The sequence below is a fragment of the Panthera onca genome, chromosome D3 (genome assembly GCF_046562875.1).
Source record: "Panthera onca isolate mPanOnc1 chromosome D3, mPanOnc1 haplotype 2, whole genome shotgun sequence".
Lineage (NCBI taxonomy): Eukaryota > Metazoa > Chordata > Mammalia > Carnivora > Felidae > Panthera > Panthera onca.
This window is the reverse complement of record NC_138350.1, coordinates 89,375,752-89,398,089: the sequence shown is the minus strand read 5'-3', so window position 1 is coordinate 89,398,089 and position 22,338 is coordinate 89,375,752. Positions and strand designations below refer to the sequence as shown.

Here is a 22,338-nt window from a genome sequence, read left to right as displayed (position 1 = left end):
CACGGTAGACACATTAAAAACTTCTGGGCTGAAAGTGAACTTTCACCCAGAAAACCGGACTCATTCTCCTAGGACCACTCATAAGGTTTTAAGTTCCACAAAAGGTCTACTCTCTACAATAAATCCTTCCGTTCTTTAGCTCCCAAAATGGTTCTGACTCTGTGATGGAACCCTGACCGATGAAACACTTCTGAGATGGGGACATTTCCGCCAAGTATCACGCGTGACATGGCCACCTAGCGTAAAGCAGCAGCACCAGGGCGGTGGCCCCGAAACCAGCCGCTCCACGCTGCCTTCCCAGATGTCAGGTCTGGTCAGGCACTTCACCTCACGGCCCCCTCACCAGTCAACGGGGAATAACAGTAGCACAGGGTGGTTTTGGAAATTAAATGAGATGATACTCTCAAAAAAAAGCCCAGTCATTTGGCAAATTGAGTGCTCATATGTAATCGTTACTATCGCATATAATATGGTCAACTATTTAGATTAAAATGGAATGAATTCAATGTTTCTTTTTAGATCTTTCCTATACTCTAAAGAGGAGAAAAAAATTATTGTTAAAGAGGCTTAATAAGATTAAGTCAACTAGAAAAGTATTATGACAACTCACTGGCTTCCAAGGTTCCTCAAATTCACTATTTCCCTCTTGCCTGGGGCCTGGAATGTTCTCTCCCACTTCACTCATACCCTCTCTCAAGACTTAGCTCTAAGGCAGGAGTCTCACCTAGTGCCTTACGCAGATCACTTCCCCGCGTGCCTTCCCCAAGCACCTTCAACCTTTTCTCTGTAGACCTTAGAGAGCAGTTGGGTATTTATAGTTGGTCGTTCAATTAATGTCTATTCTCCACTAAATCAATAACCCCTACTAAGGCAAGGACCAAGCCTGTGTTGCTCGTTCTTTTGTCTCTGACGCCTATAGCACAGTGCGCTGGGCACACCGTGGGCGGACAAAGTTCTGCATTTGTTTGGTGGCAATCTGGTGGGCCCGAACGCAAAAGTAGTCGCAAATTTTCAAACGAAATTAATCTCTAGTCACTTCAGAACTTTAAAAGGGTGTTTTGCAACACACTAAGAAGCAAAAGAATATAAATCTCATGAACTCAACGAAGTTTACAAAACCTGCCCACTAAAAACGTTTAAAAATTACCGATTTAACTGTTCAAAGATATGACTCAGAAGTTGCCAGCAGAGAGAGTGAGAACGCTTTTCAGCAACCATGTGGAGCTATTCAGGAAAGGTTAGACCCCTTCGATTCTGATATCGGTTGGTGCCTTACTGATCTGGTTCTACGGGGTGAAATCCCGTAAATGGCAGCAGTGTGGCACAGCTTTCTAGAATTCTATGGTTTGGGGTTTTACATCAAGATTCATATCAGAAACAAGACTTGTGGCTGGCTTAGCAACAGGGGGAAAGAACCACACACTTGAGGAAATTTCACAGAACTCCCATTTGCTCAGGAGGCAGAAATAGTGGGTAGGGAGGCTGGTCGTGCCCTTCACTGCATGGAAGGTCAGGACTAACTTAGAGGGACACCGATAACAGCACGGACATACAAAAATGGAACGTAACTAAATATACACACGAATCGAATGCCTGCATAAATCAGTGGGTTACACTTTGAGTGAAACTCAAAACCTGTAGGCCAACCACACTCAATTTTACCTGTATTATTATAATAAACTGTTGTTTCTTATATGTTGAGTGAAAATGATTATACATAAAAACGTAATAGGTGAAAATGTAGACATCTTAACGCCCAGAAGATGAACACACCCAAATAGATTCTGCCACAAATAATAAAAATATACAGCGCTGGATTTCAAATGTCTTTTTCAATGTAAAAAAAAAAAAAAAGACATTAAAAATTTGGTATGCGCAAACTGAACATAAAACATCTTAAGAATGTCTTTCTAACACATTTTCTTAGACACAGATAGAGAAATTGGGGTAAAAAAGAAAATATGTTAAGTATTACAACAGAATCATATCTAAAACCAGAATTACCTCTTTGGTAAAAGATTCATGACGTAAAAGCATACATCGTGGAAAACTTTCCTCATTACGTACAGGGGAGAGGTCAGAAATACAGACAAAGACGATGTATTAGCGTAACATTAAAGTCAAACAGAAGAAACCTGAAGTGTCACTGGGCCGCTTCCGAAGGGCCGGCTTGTTTCATTTCTCTCCACCTTCAGCATCTCGCGGCACATTCTCTGCAACCGGCAACTCCCCTCCCTCCCAATCCCCTTCGTGGACCCAACGCCACTTCTGCCTGCTCAGCGTCCAGCTGTCTGGCTTCTCACCTCAGACTCCTCAGCTCTTACAAAGCCAAGACTCTTCTACTCGCCTTCCCGCACCTCAGGTCAATCACGACAGCTGTTTACACGACACTTGCACAAATCGTGGCGCCTTCCCATCCCGGTAGCAAACACGAAGTTTAAGAGGAAGAGCGCTTACAAGCTGTGAAGTAACAGTACGAGTAAGTGTGCACAAGAGGGACCACATCTGGCACCTATCCTCTCTGGTCCTTGGTGTAAACGTGAGATCTGCTCTGTCTGAATATCAAGGCTCATCTAACAAAGCTGAATCCTGTCGACGGGTTATCTGTAAAACACCGAGAAGTACCACAGTTCAGTGTTGACTGCATGCGCCAGAAAAATGTCAATAGATTCAATAAATAATTTATGTCGAGAAAGAAGGTGAAAATATGATACAGTAACTGCCTGATAATGAGAAAGGTCATGAGATTGGTACCTTTTAAAGACATAAATACTATAAAAATAAACAGTGCTCTAAACTTTCAAGAGAACTACCTGAGCATTTTCACATCTCTGTCATTTTATATTAAGAAAGTCTTTAAAGTAAACAGTCTATTTATTAGAAACAGTCTTGTTTCTAATCACGAGACTAAGGTATATAAATGTGAATACGTAAGTTATGTCATCAATCCAGGTCACCTGTTAATATAAAATATAACTTGGAATATCCACTCTTGTCACTCAAGAGCAGCACCTACTGGCACAATTAAAAAGAACCCAGAAGACACAGAGTGATTTCAGTTCAATACTGTATTAAATACTTACAGAGAACTTAATATATGCCAGGCACTATTTTAAGTACTTTACAAATATTATTTAATCACTGCAAGACATTTATCACTAAAAGAGATTAAGTGACATAAACCTTACTCCAAGATCCAAGGACCTACTTTGGTAGTCGGAGACACAGATTCTATTTAAAGCCAACAGAATCCAAATCTGTCCCTGACCAACAGCTGGAAAGAAGACGGTAGGTAGTACAGTTCATTCTAACGTCGTGAACCAGACAACAAACATGGAGGAAATCCTGAAAGGCAGTTCCCCCTCAAAGGAGTTCTCTCCCCTAAAAAGAAAACACAATTTTATATTCCATGCAACATGAATAATCAACACTAACTGCAAAGGAGTCTTGCCTCTTCCTTTTATAAACAGGAAGTCACTTACATGAGGTTTTTATTTTAAGCATGCATTAAAATTATGATTTTTCATAAGACGAAAGAATGACTCTGTGCCAATCACCCTGACATGCTACTCAACAAATGGCACTAATAGCTGTGACAAGAGTGAACCTGTCTGAGCAGAGCTTTTTAAGAAGTATCTAGACCAGCCATCAAAACTATGATTTTATCTAGCTGGGGCGCACGCTATATTCTGCTGTGATAAAAGCTATTAGGTGATTTAAGTGACTACTTTACTATGATGGATTTTCATCTATTAAAAGAATGTATTTAAGTGTTTTTAACCTTAGTTAGAAACAGAAAAAATGGAAAAAAATTAAAAAGCGTAAGCATGTCTATATAAGCTAAAATATTTTGCTTCTTCATATTTTTCCTGAATAAATTAACTTCGCAAATTTATTCAATTGATTTATATAGTTGAGATGCTGATTAACATGTATCACATGACATCTTTTTGGTCTATTTAATTTGAAAGTCTCACGCCAATTAGCATAATTTCTGTATTAACTTCCCCATTTTCATTTTCCCATCCCCATCAACTCCCTTCCCTAATGACCCCTCACCAACAGAGACACCTATTTGATATTTTCTACCATAGATACACGTAGGAAATACAGAAAAGATAAGAAGAATTTTTTTTTTTTGTATTTGTAACTTAACACAATTTTTATCTGTGGTAAAATCCGCAAAGTTTACCATCTCAACCGTCTTTAAGCGTACGGTCCAGAAGCGCTACGTATATTCCCAGTGCGGTACAATCAGTCTCCAGACTTGCGCACCTACCGAAAGTGAAACTGTACAGACTAAGCAACCCCTCACATCCCTTCCCCCCCAGCCCCTGGCAACCATCATTCTAGTTTCTGTCCTCAGGAACTTGACTAACGCCATGGACAGGGAATTACACAGTATTTTTCTTTTGTGTCTGGCTTATTTCACTCAGCATAAGGCTCATTTATGTTGTAGCAGGTGTCAGAATTTCCTTCTTTTTAAGTCTGAGTAATATTCCAATGTATGTATTATATTATATATTTTATATAATTATATGTGTATTACACATGTTTTATAATATATAATATATATGTATAATAACGTATATAATATAACATATATTTTCTTTATCCATTAATTCGTTGATGGGCATTTGGATTGTTTCTAACTTTTGGCCATTGTAAATAATGTTGTTATGAGTGTGATCTGCTTTCATTTTATATATACACAGACACACATACACACATACACACACACAGACACACACACACACTCAGAAGTGGGAATGCTGGATCAAATGGTAATTCTATTGTTAAGTTTTTTGAGGAACAACCATACTGTTCTCATAGCAGCTATGCTAATTCTCTACACCCTTGCCAATACTATTTTATTTTTCGATAGTAGCTATTCTAGTGGGCGCGAGGCAGTAGAAATAAATTTTTAAAGTGGCTTCTTAGCTAGTAAGAAAAATATGGTGAACTCCTCTAGGATTTTGATGGTTTCCTGTCTCACATTCATGTCCTCCATCCATTTTGAGTTTATTTGTACGCATGGTGTAAGAAAGTGGTCCAGGTCCATTCTTCTGCATGTCGCTGTTCAGTTCTCCCAGAACCATTTGTTGAAGAGACTGTCTTTCTTCCACTGGATGTTCTTTCCTGCTTTGTCAAAGATTAGGTGACCATATAGTTGTAGGTTCATTTCTGGGTTTTCTGTTCTGTTCCAATGATCTATGTGTCTGTTTTTCTGCCAGCACCACACTGTCTTAATGACCACAGCTTTGTAATATAACTTGAAGTTTGGAATTGTGATGCCTTCAAGTTTTGGTTGCCTCCAAGATTGCTTTGGTTACTTGGGGTCTTTTCTGGTTCCGTACAAGTTTTAGGACTGTTTGTTCTAGCTCTGTGAAAAATTCTGGTGGCATTTTGATAGGGACTGCATAAAAACTGTAGACTGTTTTGGGCAATACAGTCATTTTAACAATGTTCTTCCAATCCATGAGCGTGGAATGTTTTTCCATTTCTTCGTGTCATCTTCAATTTCTTTCATATGTCTTCTGTAGTTTTTAGAAGACAAATCTTTTACCTATTTGGTCAGGTTTATTCCTAGGTATCTTATGGGTTTCGGTGCAATTGTACATGGGATCGATCCAACCTCCTTGACATTGACCACAGCAAGTCCTTACTAGATACGTCTCATAAGGCAAGAGAAACAAAAGCAAAAATGAACTATTGGGACCTCATCAAGATAAAAAGTTTCTACACGGTGAAGGAAACAATTAACAAAACTAAAAGGCAACCTTTGGAGTGGGAAAAGATACTTGCAAATAACAGATAAAGGGTTAGTATCCAAAATCTATAAAGAACTTATCAAACTCAACACCTAAAAAACAAATAATCGAGTTAAGAAGTGGGCAGAAGACATGAGCAGACATTTTCCCAAAGAAGACATCCAGACAGTTAACAGACACATGAAAAGATGGTCAACATCACTCATCATCAGGGAAATACATACCAAAGCCACAAGGAGATACCATCTCACACCTGCTAGAATGGCTAAAATTAACACCACAAAAAACAAGAGGTGCCGGTGAGAATGTGGAGAAAGGGAAACCCTCTTACACTGTCGGTGGGAATGCAAACTGGTGCAGCCACTGTGGCAAACAGTATGGAGGTTCCTCAAAAAGTCTGAAAAAAAAGAACTACCCTACAATCCAGCAATTTCACTACTGGGTCTTTACCCAAAGGGCACATACATACTAATTCAAAGGGAATATGCACCCTGATGTTTATAGTAACATTATCAATGAGAGGAGCCAAAGTATGCAGAGTCTAAATGTCCATCAACTGATGGATGGATAAAGAAGATGTGGTTTATATACACAATGGCACATCACTCAGCCATAAAAAACAATGAATCTTGCCATTTGCAACCACCTGGATGGAGCCGGAGTGCATTATGCTGAGCGAAATAAGTCAGTCAGAGAAAGACAAATGCCATATGATTTCACTCATATGTGAAATTTAAGAAACAAAACAGATGAACACGGGGCGGGGGGACAAAAGGAGAGAGGGAAACCATAAAGCAGACTCTTAACTACAGAGAACATAGAGTTACTGGAGGGGAGGTGGGCAGGGGGATGGGTTAGATGGGTGAAGGGCATTAGGGAGGGCACCTGTGATGAGCACTGGGTGTTGTACGTAAGTGATGAGTCACTAATCTACGTCTGAATCTAATATTACACTATATGTCAACCCACTGGAATTTAAATCAAAACTTGAATCAAAAAAAAGAAAAAAGAAGACACAATATGAAACTATCTATCATGATGGCAAAACTAACCAGAGAAGAATTCTATTATAAGCAAAAAGTGAAGGGCCTTTCTTATTCAATAATATAAAGGATCAAGGAACAATAATTTAACTGGCCACTATATATTCTGTATATAGATATGCATATCTCCACTTTATTTGTTCATAAGGTTTTTTTTTTTTTAAATGATTGATTTTTGTAAAAATACCAGGCACAGTAATCTACCCTAAGTCATACAGTCATTCAGGAGAAGGACAAGATGGTGACAAATCAGAGAGATTGTCAATGAGTTTATGTTAGATTACAGAGGAATTAAGAGCTTGGGTATGTGAAATCGAAGGAGAATATATATATCCAATTATGGGAATTTTAGGATAAAATTTAAGACACATCCACGCATAATTTTAGAAACTGCTATGGTAGTAGAGAGGAAACAAATAGACTCAAAGAAATACTGTCAACTGATTTTCATCAAAAGTGCAAAGGCAATTCTATAGAAAGAGGGTAGTGTTTTCAACCAATGTTGCTAAAAAAAAAAAAGAAAAGAAAGAAAGAAAAAAAAGACACTTCTATGAACACCAAAACCCTCACGTTATCCAAAATTTGGAAAACGTATGCCTCACGTTATCCAAAATTTGACTCAAAATAGATCACGGATGTGAATATAAACTACAAAAACACAAAGCTTCCAGAAGAAAATACAGGAGTTAATCTTTGCAACTTGGGTTAGGCAAATAGGTTTTAGATACCGTATCAAAAGGACAAACCGTAAGGAAAAACATTAATAAACTGGACTTCGTGAATAACGTAGTCCCCTCTTAGCCACGGGGCATATGTTCCAAGAACCCTAACAGATGCCTGAAACCACAGATAGTAACATACATTTTTTTTCCTGCCACACATACATACCTGTGAAAACATTCAATTGATAAATTAGGCGCAGTAAGAGATCAACAACTAGTAAAAGAGGACAATTACGACAATATATTGTGATCCCAGTTGCGTGAATGTGGTTTCTGTCTCTCTCTGAAGGTCCTACCGTGCTGTCCTCGCCCTCCTTGTGATGACGGGAGGCGGTAAGACGCCCGTGCGATGAGAAGCAGGGAGGTGCGTGACGCAGGCGCGGTGAGGCGGCGCGAGGCTCCTTCTGACGCTGCCGCAGCAGGAGGGCCACTTGCCTAGAGGCCGCGCTGACCGCAGGCCAGCGAAACCACGCAAAGTGAAACTGCAGGTAAGGCGGGGGAGGCTACTGCCTTAAAAATGGTTTGTTGGCGAGAGACAACGTTAAGAGGAAACAAGGCAAGGCACAACCTGAGAGAAAATATCTGAAGATCATGTATCTGACAAAGGCCTTGTGTCCAAAATACATGAAAAACTCTTAAAGCTCAGTTACCCAATGAGACACTTCAAAAGACACGTCATCAAAGAAAATATACAGATGGCAAACAAGCACTGATAATCAACATCATTAGTGATCAAATCAAATTAAAACCATGAAATACCACGAAACTCCTATTAGAATGACTTAAAAAAAACCGACAACTGTAAGCGCTGGTGATGAGGCGGGACAAACGGAACTCCCACACATCGCTGGTAGAAACAGAAAATGTGTAGACGCTTTGGAAGTTTGACAGTTTTCTTTAAAAGTTAAATGCATACATACTGTATTGTCCAGGCGTCTCAATCCCAGCTATTTACCTGAGACAGATGAAACCTTACATTTACACAGAAACTTGTATGTGAATGTTAACAGCAGCCCTGTTTATGTAACTGCCAAAAGAGTAAACAACCTAGACGTGGACTGTCATCGGGGTCCTGATTTGCATCTCCCTGACAAGTAATGATGTCGAGCACCTTTTCATGTGTTTCCTGGCCATTTCTATTTTTCTTTGGAGAAATGGCTATTCGGGTCCTCTGCCTGTTTTTAAATTAGGTAATCTCCTTTGTTACTGTTGAGTTCAAGGCATCTTTATATATTCTAGATGTAAGTCCCTCATCAGACAGATCTGCAATTTTTTTTCCCCATTTTGTGGGTTTTCCTTTCATCTTCCTGATGGTATGGTTTGAGGCACAAAAGTTGTTAGTTTGAAGAAGTCCAATTTATTTTTTCTTTTATTGCCTTAGCTTCTGGTGTCATATCCAAAACACTATTGCCCAACTGAAGGTCACAAAGATTTGTTCATATGTTTTCATCTAAGGGTTTTATAGTTTTAGTTCTTCTACTTAGGTCAAAGACAATTTATGTTTTAGATAGATCGATAAAACTGTGTATTTATGGCAATGCAGGGGTTAGTATGCACACATACATTTCCTACTTCTGTCTGCTGAGAAAGCCCACAAGCCAAGGGTGCATGGAAGCAATTAGTACACATAGTGTGCATACCTTGGTTTCTAAATACCATTCTCCAATAAAAGAAACCAAAGATCCTTAAAGAAGAGGATGATTTTAGGATTAGGGCAGGCAGAACACCAGATGACCTAGAGCACACTGTGGGGCTCTAGGGACAGTCGGAAAAGGATGGAGGCCATCAAAGGACACAGAAGCCCAACCAGGAGAGCTCGCGGTGGCCAAAGCTGGGGCAATCTGAGCAAGAAAATAAATAACGACACTGAATCGTAAACCACAGAGTATAATAAATTCATACTGGTAAAAATAAATTGAATAAGAAATAATTGGGAGTGAAAGGACAGATATTCCTTAAAGAAGAATTCCAATTAAACGTGGAAGGAAGGAGGGAAAGAGAATATTACTGCTAAAACTCCAAGGTTCCTGTGATAGGCAAGATCCACTAATGAATGTCAAAATTAGTGGGCAAATGCTTGAGGAGAAACAGGTTATTTGCATAATCTGAAAGTAACTCCCCTGAGATGTGAATTAATTAAAAAGGAGAAAACAGTAAGTTTGTAGTGGAGAAATATGGAGAGACCACCTCACTCAATGGATCCAGTTTACATCGCCCACCATAACACACCCTGACGTGCCAGACGTCTGCTCTGCAAGATGCTTAAAAACCTTAACTGAGGGGCGCCTGGGTGGCCCACTCAGTAAAACGGCCAACTCCAGATCTCAGTTCAGGTCATGATCTCATGGTTCGTGGGTCTGAGCCCCGAGTCGGCCTCCACACTGGCAGTGTGGAGCCCGCCTGCGATTCCCAATCTCTTTCTCTGCCCCTCCCCCGCTCGCTTGCTCTAAGTAAATAAACAAAACTTAAAAAGAAAAAAAAAAACTTAATTGAATCATGAGTAACATCAGACTACTGCAATACAAGAACATTCTACAAAATAACTGATCCATATTCTTTAGAAGCATCGAGGTTATCAAAGATAATGAAAGACTGAAAAACTGGCATGGACTGGAAAAGACCAAAGAAACACAGTAAAGGGCATGTTGGTTCCTGAGCTGAGTTCTGGAACAGAAAAACGGAAGGAAAACTGGTGAGCTGGGAACGAAGAACGCAGCTTACGAAATGGTCTTGTGCCGACACTAATGTCTTCGGTGTTGGTAATCACATCATGGTCGTATCTGACACTAACATTTGCAGAAGCTGGACAAAGGATATTTGGGAACTCTGTACTGCTTTTACAACTTTTCTTTGAGTTTAAAATTATTTCAAACTAGGGGCACCTGGGTGGCTCAGTGGGTTAAGTGTCCAACGTAGGCTCAGGGCATGATCTCATGGTTCATGAGGTCGAGCCCCGTGCTGGCTGGCCTTGGTGCTGACAGCACCTGGAACCTGCCTCGGATTCTGTGTCTCCCTCTCTCTCTCTGCCCCTCCCCTGCTCACATTTTCTCTCTCTCTCTCTCTCTCTCTCTCTCTCTTTCTCAAAAATAAACGTTAAAAAAGTTTTTTTTCAAATTATTTCCAAAATAAAAACTCAAAACAAGGAAAACCCGCTAAATGGCAATGTTGCTCAATAAAAAAAAAAAAAAAATCGCAAATGATTGATAACATGTATTTTACATCTTCTCAAGTAAATTTCAGTACTAATGAAAGAGCACAACAAAATTTCCCCCATAACCCGAAGAACCTGTACATTATTTTCCCACAGATGGTTTCAGCAGGAACGGTAACAATTATGCCACATCAGCAGGAAGACCTGCCCACACCTACCTCGTTTCCCTCGTATAAAACTGCATTTTACTCAGGGTCAAGATACGAATGTGAGGGTGTGCAAATTTTTTAAATATATAAATTATATTGAATTAAAGAGTTGATAAAGGTCTATATAAAAATAAAAGCCACATCAATTACCTGATAAAATCATACCGTACCCACTATAACTTTGTACAATCAATTTTTTCCCCCTTAAAATTTTGATAAATGAAGTTGTCAGGGGGGATAAGATCACAATTTTGTTTTCTCTTTTTTTCTCTTTAACTATTTTAACTTTCAGAATTCAGTTCGTGAATGCTAGCCTAGATAAGATCACAATTCTGCTTGCTGATGAGGTACACACACTGTCATGTGCCTGTATAACCTTGCGGCAGCAAGGAAAGAATCCCTAAGCAGAGTTTTAATGTGGCTCCGAATTACACAGCTAATTATACTTAGCGAGGCCTCCCAAGAAAGAAGAGAGTGGAGTTCTCACTGGAAAGAAATTAACCACTACTTTAAAACTTCTAAGATCACGCAGGTAGGGGATGGGGCTGAGTCCTGTGAGGGCCTGAGATCTATCACAAAACGATGAATTGAATGGATTTACATGAATTTTAGATTATCTCCAGCCAGTTGTATGAGGTGTTACTAACAAAAGCTACATTTTAATGGTGTATTCTGACTTTATTTTAAATGTTGTGACTGCCTTTGAGGACTTCACAAAACATTAAAATACATACTAGAAAGGACATTATTTCAGGATCATATGCTTTTTTAAAGACAGTTTTAAAAATATAAAGCATAATAAATAAGAATAGAAATAACTCAAGTAAGTTAAGTGGTAAGTTTCTATTCTGAAAAAAAGCTTTCTATCGACCTTTTCGAACCCTCACTGCAGACGTATGTTCAGACTGTCCTGCCGACATATGGATGGACCGCTAACACACAGGCACATCCATGGCTGAGACTCGTGACTCAATAGCAACTTGAAATAAACGCGAACAATCATTTCAGCCCTTTCCCTCTAACTTCCTACCATTAAAACAGCAATAACAAACCCCACTACCTTTCTCTTTTAAAGAAAATCTCAATATCGCGGTGCCTGGGTGGCTCAGTCAGTTGAATGCCCGACTTCGACTCAGGTCATGATGTCACGGTTTGTGAGTTCGAGCCCCACGTTGAGCTCTCTGCTGTCAGCACAGAGCCTGCTGTGGATCCTCTGTCCCCCTTTCTCTCTGCCCCACCTCTGCTTGCACTCTCTCTCTCAACAATAACATTTAAAAAAGTTAAAATAAAGGAAATCTCAATACCAGTAATAATTTTCAAAGCTCTTTCACAGGCATGATTTAATGTGATATTCAAAAGAAGGGCTAAACAGTGTTACTCATTTTCCCGTGGAGAACACAGACCCAGAATGGTTGAGTGACTTCATTAGAGTCACACGTCTGGATAGTCAGAGTCAGGACGCTAACACCAAGTTCATCTGGCTGACACTTGCCCCCACTGTCTGCCGGGCTCCGTGCTAGGCAGCAGAAGTACGACTGTGAAAACATTTACCCCTGGTGGTTCTGTTTATGCGTTATATTATACCATCTTACTTCCTAGTTCCTGCTTTCAGATTATCTGAAGTCTTAAAACTCCAAAATTTTAAGACTTCACGATAATTTCATTAACTCACAGATGCCGATTCTGTTTCGAGCTCCTGTCCGTGCAGGATTACGGAACTGGAAAACTCCAGGGAGGCAGTCAGGCATGGACTGTGGTCGGCCGCACTGTCGTTACTCAGCCTCCTTGGGCAAAGTCAGCATCTCAGAGACCCATTTTTAAGAAATCATTACGTCGGGAATAACACCTATAAAAGAGCTTTGTTTTGAAATAATGGCTCGGCGAAAAGTTTGGTTTCTTCGTCACTGCAAAGTCACAATGCGACAGTGTAAAGTAACAGCATTCTTTGGTACCACGCACTGGCCACCCCACACAGGAAAGCACGCCGTGGACAATCCGGATGCGTCTCCAACAGTGAGGACGCCCTACTGCGGGAGGGCGGACCAGAGAGGGAGCACGGATGTCCCCAGCCCTGCTCCGCAGGGATAAGCGGACAAAGGAAGTTTTCAGACGTACCGAGGAAGAGTCAGAACATTTATTCCTAAGCAGACTGAATTAAAAAACATTTTAAACTGTATAATTAGAAGGTTTTGAAACAAACTATTTCAGTATATTATTCAATAAAAGAGAGACAGCCATGAGTTGAGAGGGTCTGCTTATCAGGAACAGTGCGTTTACCGACAAGCAGCCACAAACGAGCAAGTCTCTTACTGGAAAAGGCTGGTTGACGAAAAACACTGCTTTGGCATGAATCACCCACTGACTATACAGTATGTCGGGGAGTCAGTTCTAAACTCAGGGAATCCGACAGGGCTGAGAGTGAGAAAGACAGCAAAGGGAAAAAGCCAGTGACCACAACATCAAACCTGTCCTGCAGAGAGGGACGTGGTGGACATCACCTTCCGGAAGGCACCGGAATGTGTAGACAGGAGTTGGAAAGGAACAAAGACATTTAGCAGCAGTTAAGAAAAACAGTAAATTAACCCATGGGTGATGTCTGAGGTTAAAGAATCAAACTGCTGAACTGTTAATTATTTTAGGAAGTCTTTTGTTAGTAGTGAAATATCAGGAGACTGGAAAACAAGGAATCCAGTCTGAAGGTTAAAAAGAAAGAGGGTAGAGGCTGAAAATTATAGAGCTGCTAGTCTAACATCTATATTAGGAAATAAATTTGAGATGATACTTATGGATGAGCTTAATGATACATTTGGAGAAGTACAATTTAATAGGAGTGAGTCAGCATGGATTTACCAAAGGCAATCATGTCAGAAAAAATTTCGTTCCTTTTTAGGTTGAAGTAATAATTGGTTTATGTAAGGAGAACCAATGAGAAACTGTCAGGATTTTCTAAGATTTTTTGGACCTCTTCATAAAATGAATTATTGTACAAAATGTCATGACATGTGTCAGAGCACCAACTAACAAAAGGGGCTGAAAGTAATGGGGTTAAAAATAGAGGCCCCACAATCTGGGGAAAACTACATTCTACAAGGCTCTGTACATCAGAACGCTAATGTTTTTAATTAATGATGAAGAAAATCTTTTATATGAGAAAATCTGAATATTCCGCTAAATGAGAGGGAATGGTTAAGGTACAAAAGGCTACAGATGTTTTATCTTAACCGTGATAGATTAAGCAAAGGGGCTCCAGGGTGGAATATGAAGTTCAATCTGCCTAAATATGCACTGATACACTTGGAGAGAATTAAGGAATCAGTTAAGTATAGTTTAACTGGTACCGCATTAGTTAGCATTAGAAAGGAAAGGATTTGGAGTTTTGATAAGAGTCAAACTTTCACATTCTTATTCTTTATAACTGGGTAAGAGGAAAATGCTATGGAATGCAATTAAATAATACATGTTTTAAAGAATTAAAAAAACTGATTATCTTAAAGAATAATATGAAAATCCCACTTTGTGAAGAGAATAGATCTGTGGGCTATCATATTGCACAGGTAATAATCCAATGTACATTTTTAAACGATGAAGTCTTAATACATATATAAGAACTGATGAAAATCACATCAATTTAAATATGATTTGTTTAAACACCCTACAATAAGCAAAAACTAAAGGAATTAGAGACAATACCATGTCATCACTTAATGTTTAATTTCTCCTGAATAGAGAACATCACTTGATCGTTGTCTTTAGACAACATGTAAAACATTTACACACTTCAAGCCCCAGCTTCTCAGAGGAGATATGAAGTGACTCCATGGATCTCACTGTCATGCCGCAGAGAGTGGCTGTGTCGCCACCCCCGGGCAGGGAGCGCCACTAGAGTGGCCACGCCACCAGGACGTCCAGCGGGCGCCCACCCCCCCCTCCCCGGGGCAGGGAGCACCGCTGCAGAACAAGCGGGCCCCGAGAGCTGCAGAGGCGTAACTGTGCATCTGTCACCTGAGTTCAGGAGGAAAAACCCTCTTTGTTCTTGCTCGGCACAATCACGAGAGCTACGCGTGCTTCCCTCTACCTTCCCATGGTCTTCTCCATCCTCTTCCTCCCTGGATGTTGGAAGTACTCTGAGACACAATGACCCCCGTCCGGCTGGAGGTCACTTGTACTGCAAGCACAGAGCGTGTTTAATTCCTGCTCAGGGTGCAGTGGGTGAACACCACGCTTAGTCTTGGGTAACAGATGGCAGACGGGCAACTGCTAATACAGAGGTCAAATAAAGACCATCTTGGGGGTGAAATGGATTCCACTGAACAGAAAAAAAATGATAATGTACGGTGACAGAAAGAGTTCTGGAGACTTTTAATTTGAGGTCGATTTTGTGGGAAGTAATCTGATTGCAAAATCTCATATCAGATCTAGAACGAGTCTCTTTAGAAGTACGGGAAGCAGGGGCGCCTGGGTGGCTCAGCCAGCTGAGCGTCTGACTTTGGCTCAGGTCATGATCTCACGGGTCGTGAGTTAGAGCCCCGTGTCGGGATCTGTGCTGACAGCTCGGAGCCTAGAGCCTGCTTTGGATTCTGTGTCTCCCTCTCTCTCTGCCCCTCCCCTACTCATTCTCTGTCTCTCTCTGTCTCTCAAAAATAAAGAAATGTTAACAAAATTAAAAAAAAAAAAAAAAGAAATACGGGGAGCAAAGAAATCCCATTTAAAAAAATTTGTATACAGAGAAGTGCACAGCTCACAGGTGAGCTTGAGGGATTTTCTCCAATTGAGCACAATCATATCCCAACATCAGGAGTGAGAAACAAGAGTATCACTATTCTGGATGGGATAGAGTGACTGTTCCTCATCCCGGTGACTGCTGCCCCCGAGGGGGAACATACCCTGGTTCCTAACAGCACAGATTAGTTGTGGCTGGTTGTGTATTTCGTAAGAAGAGGACTGCAAAGAATCCACTCTTCTGTGTCTGGCTTAGTTCATACAATACTGTGACTGAGAGATTTATCCATGCTGTTCCTTTCTCCTACTCTGTACGTCCTCCCTGCTACAGAGGGTCCCAGTAGGTGAACACAGACCCTATTATACATTCTACTAGATGGACATTGGCTAGTTTCAGGTTTTGATTATGATGAAGGTATCAATAATGATATAAAGTATAAATACTAGAGTAAATGACTATTTCCAATAAAAAGATTAAAATTGCCCCAGCAGGTAAAAATCCAAATGCAGCTATATGCTGCTTATAAAGAAGCTGATGTAGCTACACTAACAGGAAACACAGAATGATGGCAAGAAGCATTACTATAGATTAAAAGGAGCATTTCTTAATTACAAGGGAATACATGTATTTTCTTTATGATACCTGGGTAAGTGTATAAAACAATCTTAAAGTTCTGAGTAGCCAGTGATAGACCTTCAAAATACGTAAAACCAAAAGTAAGAGAATGTAAAAAAAATGGATAAATCTACAATCATAGGACGCAACTTTACCACAGCTGACAGAGGTAGCATAAAAAATATAAGAATATAGATAGTCTGAACGGTGAAAAAACTCAAAGTGATGTACAAGGGAGCACAGAATACAGCACCAAGCAGCTCCATTATTTACATTCCATTCTAGTACGTCTCAAACATTTACCAAAACTCACCAAACTGTGGACTTAAAGAAAGCATAAGTAAATTTCAAAGCACTGAAATAATTCAGTATTATGTTGTATAAGCACAGTAGCCAGAACCCAGAAGTCCATTTACATTACTATTTCCATAGTTAACAAACAGAAGACTAGAAAAATCCCCAAGGGCCTGGAAATCAAATAATATGTATGTAAATAATCAACCTTTATTTTAAAAATAACCACTTGTACCTGCTTTTCAAACAAAGCTATAACCAAAATTAACGCTCACATGGAGCCTTTAATTCTCTGGACTGTGACATGAGAAATGATACCAGAATCGTTCTCCTAGTTCCCCAAAATAATTGAGAGAAAAGACAAAATGACTCATCACCAGAGTCAACGGAGAAGAAAACTGAACAGCCACGGACGCCAAGTGTTGCGATGTCTGCGTGTAGCTCGCCTGTCACCGGTTTTAGATCATAAGAAAACTGTGTCGCAGCCGTCACTGTCCTCATCTCACAGAGGGGGAAACTGAGACCCACAGAATTGAAACAGCATTTTCAAAGTCGTTCAACAAGGGGATGGGGACTGGCGTTCAAATCTGTCCTGCCCTACAGGCCTGCCCTACAGACGCAAACGCAGATCGCTCCTGACTTTGCTGATGAGGAATCTGAAGCCTGGAGATGTCCGGAGACCGGCCCAGCCTTGCAGACTGGCACAGCAGGACGCGAACCGGTCTCCGGGGGGCTCCGGCTGACTTCGTCACCAATAACTGCAGCTACCTCGCAATGTACACGAAGCCGGGGAAGCACACGATCACGGGACGGGAAAGCCTCTTTCCGCAGCACTGGTTCCCACAGAGCAACCAGGTGCCTTACTTCCACATGTGCATTTCTAAATATGGTCTCAACTGAAGTTTACACTATCCCAAATGACGCCGGGTACAGTCTTTTCTGCGGCTGCGGCTCAGTGCGTCCCTTCTGACGGTCTTTAGCTGGTTGATACACGTGGGAGAGCTGAGTGAGGACCACGTGATCTTGGGGTGGTTTCAAAGCCAGCCTTTTATTAAGAGAACCGTGTCCTATGCTCCCCTGAACGCTGGCCTGCAAGATTCTCGGCACAGGAACGGCGCAGACGGCGCACCGCACGGCCGGTGGTGTCCCCCCGGACCGGGCCGTCGGCCGCTCTCTCGGAGGACCGTGACGCCGCCGCGGGACCTCGACGGCGCCCACCGCCCGCCGGGGCCTCACCAGCCACGGTGCCCAGTCCCACCGCCACACGGCACGGAATGCGGAGCGGCATCTTCCTGACCCTGAGGAGGGCTCCCTTGGCGCATCCCCAGACGTACCGCAGGTGGTTGACAATTACACGGTTAAAAAGCCAGTCGACAAAAGTCTAGCTTTTTGAGGTTTTCTCGTAACCGAGCGACGTCTGCCAAAGCAAAAGTACCACCAAAGAGATGGTGGCCACGCACAGGAGGGACCGGCAACCGGCTCCCCGTACCGCCCCCCGTGGGTCTGGTTTGAGAGCAACTGGGACTTGCCTAGAAAACGGTTTCTAACAGAATTATGGATACAGACCACAAACTAGGATTACACCCGCATGAGCATCACACACACACACGGGAACTAGAATAATGGTTCTGGAAGCTCGTTTTACACTAGCAGTATTTCAGAACACCTCTCCAAGGCACACACGGTGTTGCTTCTGCGGCACCGGCCCGTCCTTTCTGCACAGAACGGAAGGAACGCGTGTCTCTGCTCTGCAGTCAGCTTCCTCCCCTCTCCCTGGTGTTCATCGGCAAGTTAGAAATACTTTCTTTTAGGGAAATAACCCGGTTTTCAATGTCTAGCCGGCACAGCGAGAGACGGGAGACACTGATATCGCGCCTTGAGAAGAAGGCACAGTACTACCTTGAAAGTAGGTACTTTGCTGGGGCATCTGGGGGGCTCCGCTGAGAGGAGCTCAGGTCATGATCTCACGGTTTCACGAGTTCGAGCCCCGTGTTGGGCTCTGAGCTGACAGCACGGAGCCTGCTTGGGATCCTCTCTCTCTTCGCCCCTCCCTCACTTGTGCAGTCACTGTCTCTCTCAAAATAAATAAATAAACTTTAACAAAAATGGTACTTTGTTGATGGCCCGATATCAGCGGAGGTCACTTTGCTTGGCCATCTCCTGAAGTACCTCCGTCCACAGGCAGTTCTTCTGGCAGCTGTATGGTCAGGGCTCATCTGAGGGAAGAATCCTTAGGTGATGAAGGCCAGAAGATACTTCAATTTGACTTCATCTGTTTTTGTGACTAAAGCTTTAAACTGTCCAGTCTGAAACCTTTTCAGTAACAATCTCACCAAAATGTGAGGAATACTGACCTGTGTTTCTGTTTTTCAAAAACAACCCTGGATACAACACAGAGAAAAAATAAGACGTTCTACCATTACCTTAAAAGGCCAATCATAGCAAACACGAATCGAAAGAACACAGCAGCAGAAAACACAAGACCTTATATGCAGACGTTGTCAAATGTATTAATAATCGATCAATAAGAATATTATCCATCAAATAACTCATTAAGTTCTGTTTCTTTCCACGTACGTGTTGCCTGAGCAAAGACGGTTTATGCGTTTTGCAAACGGGCAGGGTTTCCCATGACTTTTGCACTTTGGGCAGGGTTTGCCACAACTTTCAAACGCTCTGTCACATCTCCAGCGTTACCTCTGTGACCCACCGCCCCCTCTGCGCGGCTCTTGCTGGTCAGGTACGAAAGGTACCGAGCTAAGAGCTTCTTAGCCGTTAGCTGTTTAACTTCTTTACCACCGTGTAGATTTACACACGAGACAGCTGACGCAAGACGGAGCGGGCCTGCCCGAGGTCACGGGGCCGGGAAGGAAAGGCGTAGACAGAGTTTGCATTTGTCTCCAACTGATCCCAAAGCGTCTGCCTAAAACACCCGCTGTATCAACTGCTACTATTTAAATACAGCACCACTTGGGCTACATCTCAGAACTTACTCTAAATTTCCTTCGGGCAAGCACTTCCTCAAGCAGGTACTCATACTCTCGTCCATCACACTGCTGTTCCGCACAGTAAGGATTCAGCACTCAAGGGAGGCATTCTTGCTCGTCAAAACGCTGGGCTACACACAGGAACGGTCCTGCTTACCCCAGCAGCTGCTGCCATGCCCCTGACCCCCGCAGAGGGGGCTACCCGACTTCCAATCCAAGGAGGCTACAGCATTCAGCAGCCACCTCTGCCGCCACCAACACGGCCCTCACACCGTGGACAAGGCCCTCCTAACTTCTGGGGAGTGAGCGACACCATGGTACCCCGTGCCAAGTCGCTCAACTCACCGTCCTCGGTCACATCCCTCTCCAGGTACTCCTCACGAGACAGCGGTACACAGGGACAGGGCGTAACATTTCAATTCACAAACATGCTTTGAAAAAAATTAAAAATGTTACCCATCGGTCGGAACATGAAGTTCAAACAACTACCGTTGCAAACGTTTCACTGCCTGTCGGCTATTTGTGGTTGTAACTTTACCCTCCGGGGCAGGGGCGGGGTGGTGGTTACTCTGTCACATCTGCTCCTGCTGACACAGAACGCAAAAGACCCGTTTCCCTGGTCGAGTGGGAGGAGCCTGGAACGCGCCGTTCGTAGTCTCGAAGCAGACGCGGTCACACACTCCACCACATTAAAGTAAATGACGGGAAGGGACCGACAGCCTTCTGTTTTCATAAGCGGAATGAAACCCTCCTAGAAACGCCAACTACTTTAAGGCCCCGAGCCCCTTACCAGCATGCAAGTAAGCCAGGTCCGGGTTTTCGATGTCCGGGTGCTGCTCTTTCAAGTGGTTCCGGAACTCCACGGGCACGTTCGTCCCGTAGTCACACTTGGGGCAGTTGTACATCTTGACCCCCTCGTGTTTGCCGGTGTGTAGAATGTGTTTGCGGATATTTTCAGCACAGTTGGACCTAGCAAATAAGAAAGGAAAGTAAACCGAGTTAAGGTCGAGCACCACAAACACGGACAGCGGCCAGAGCACGCATGTAGGCCTTACCAGGCACTAGTCCAAGTGCTGGACTCAGACGCGAATTTGGACTCGTGCAATTCATTAATCCCATGAGGCTGGCAGTTTTTGGGACCTTGGTGCTGATTTTTAAGTTGGCCTTTTACCTTAATTCTATGCACAACTGGAAGCACAAACTCTCAGGTTCTACGATTTTCATCTCAAATTATTCTGGTGCCACTTGAGGGCACTGAAGGAGCTTCCTTCACCCTGAGAGCACACCTTTGAGGAGGGAGGAAAGGTACAAAGGGAAGCACTCTTGCCTCCACTGAATTTAGAGCATTAAAGAAACAAAGAAGCTTTGGCTTTCACGTTCTACCAAGTGAGCCGCTTCGAAGTCAGGCTCTAAAACAGTCTGGAGACAGAGAAGCATCGGTGTGGTAAGTGCCTGTGAGTTCTCCATGTTGATGTAGGTTTCTGAGCATCACGGACCATTGCTGAAAGATACAGCGAGGGCCTTGGATGCCATACGCCAAACAGCCCTGAAAACAGGGAGAGATTCCTCTCACGCTGTCTGCCGACAAACCCAGCAAGGTGAGGCCTGAAGTGCCTGGGTACCGGGGAGCTGGCCTCTGCTCCCTGAAGCAAACTCTTCCACTCGCTCCTTCATCCCTCTCCACGTCTTTGCATCAGAGACGGCACACCTAGACCCTTTCTGAACACATGCACGGCCGCTTGCTTTGTCAGAACAGTAACAAAATGAGCGCCACACAAGTTCAAGCAGGTCAGGGCGGGCCGCGCCTAACTCGAAAGAAAAAAGTATGAGGCTGGCCTCAGGTTTCCCGCAGAGCGAAATTAAGTGGCAGAAGAAAATCGAGCGATAGGATTATCAGCTTTTCTTGAGGGTATTGCCGAAGGACAAAATCCTGCCGGACGCTGTGTGAAGCGAAGGTTCTGTGACCGGCAGGGCGGGAAGATGGTAGCTGGCAAACACGTGTCACGATGCCCACGCGACGGTGAAGGCTGTGCACCGCCCTGACGCTTCCGAGTTACAGGTGCATCGTGGATGAGCCACGGCACCGCCACTTTCGCTTTCGGGAACGCACCCTAGGAAACACGGGTGAAGAATGCAAAGAGGGTTCTGACCTCCCAACTTTCCAGTAGCTGTGTTAGCACTCACAGGTAAAGGCAGCCGATGACGTTAGAAATGCAGAGACCCAGAAAATACACTATCTATTCACTCACGAGGAGGGGGGATGGAAGAGAACCATGAAAGCGAGGCACAGTCCATGCCAATGGCCTTAGGAAGAGCACTCCACAAACGGGACGGGGACATCCTTTCCTGGAGAGGGCAGATGAAGCGGAAATGCAAATACTGTCCTCGTGAATGAACAGTCCCCCTGCATTGTCACGACAGTCTTGTAACTGGATCCAACGTATTCCTCTGGAAGAGCTGGGCCGCCCCCCTCCCATCCCCTGGCAGAGTAAGTCATCAATTGCGCATGCCCAGCTGCGTGTATTCAGAAAGACTGAATCGGAGAGATCCCTCTATAGCTAGACTCGAAACACCTCAAAATGTTAATGCAGCTATACAGCAATGCCCACTTCTGTTTTCCAAATATACTTTAATTGTATATTAATATTTACATTAAAAAACATTTATGGGGCACCATGGAGGCTCAGGTGGTTAAGTCTCTGACTCCTGATTTTGGCTCAGGTCATGATCTCATGGTTCATGGGACCAAGCCCTGCATCGGGCTCTGGGCTGGTAGCCCGGAGCCTGCTTGGGATTCTCTCTCTCCCTCTCTCTCTGCCCCTCCCC

General features: G+C 43.0%; 1 protein-coding gene across 1 annotated transcript in view; it reads right to left on the bottom strand.

Annotated features, from left to right (window-relative positions):
• The window catches only part of ZNF407 (zinc finger protein 407), a 453,180-nt gene that overhangs the window by 122,316 nt on the left and 308,526 nt on the right, over nt 1-22,338 (bottom strand). The window contains exon 8 of the mRNA XM_060611858.3: nt 20,303-20,481. Coding sequence (XP_060467841.3) covers nt 20,303-20,481 — 179 coding nt within the window. The remainder of the gene's footprint in view (nt 1-20,302; nt 20,482-22,338) is intronic.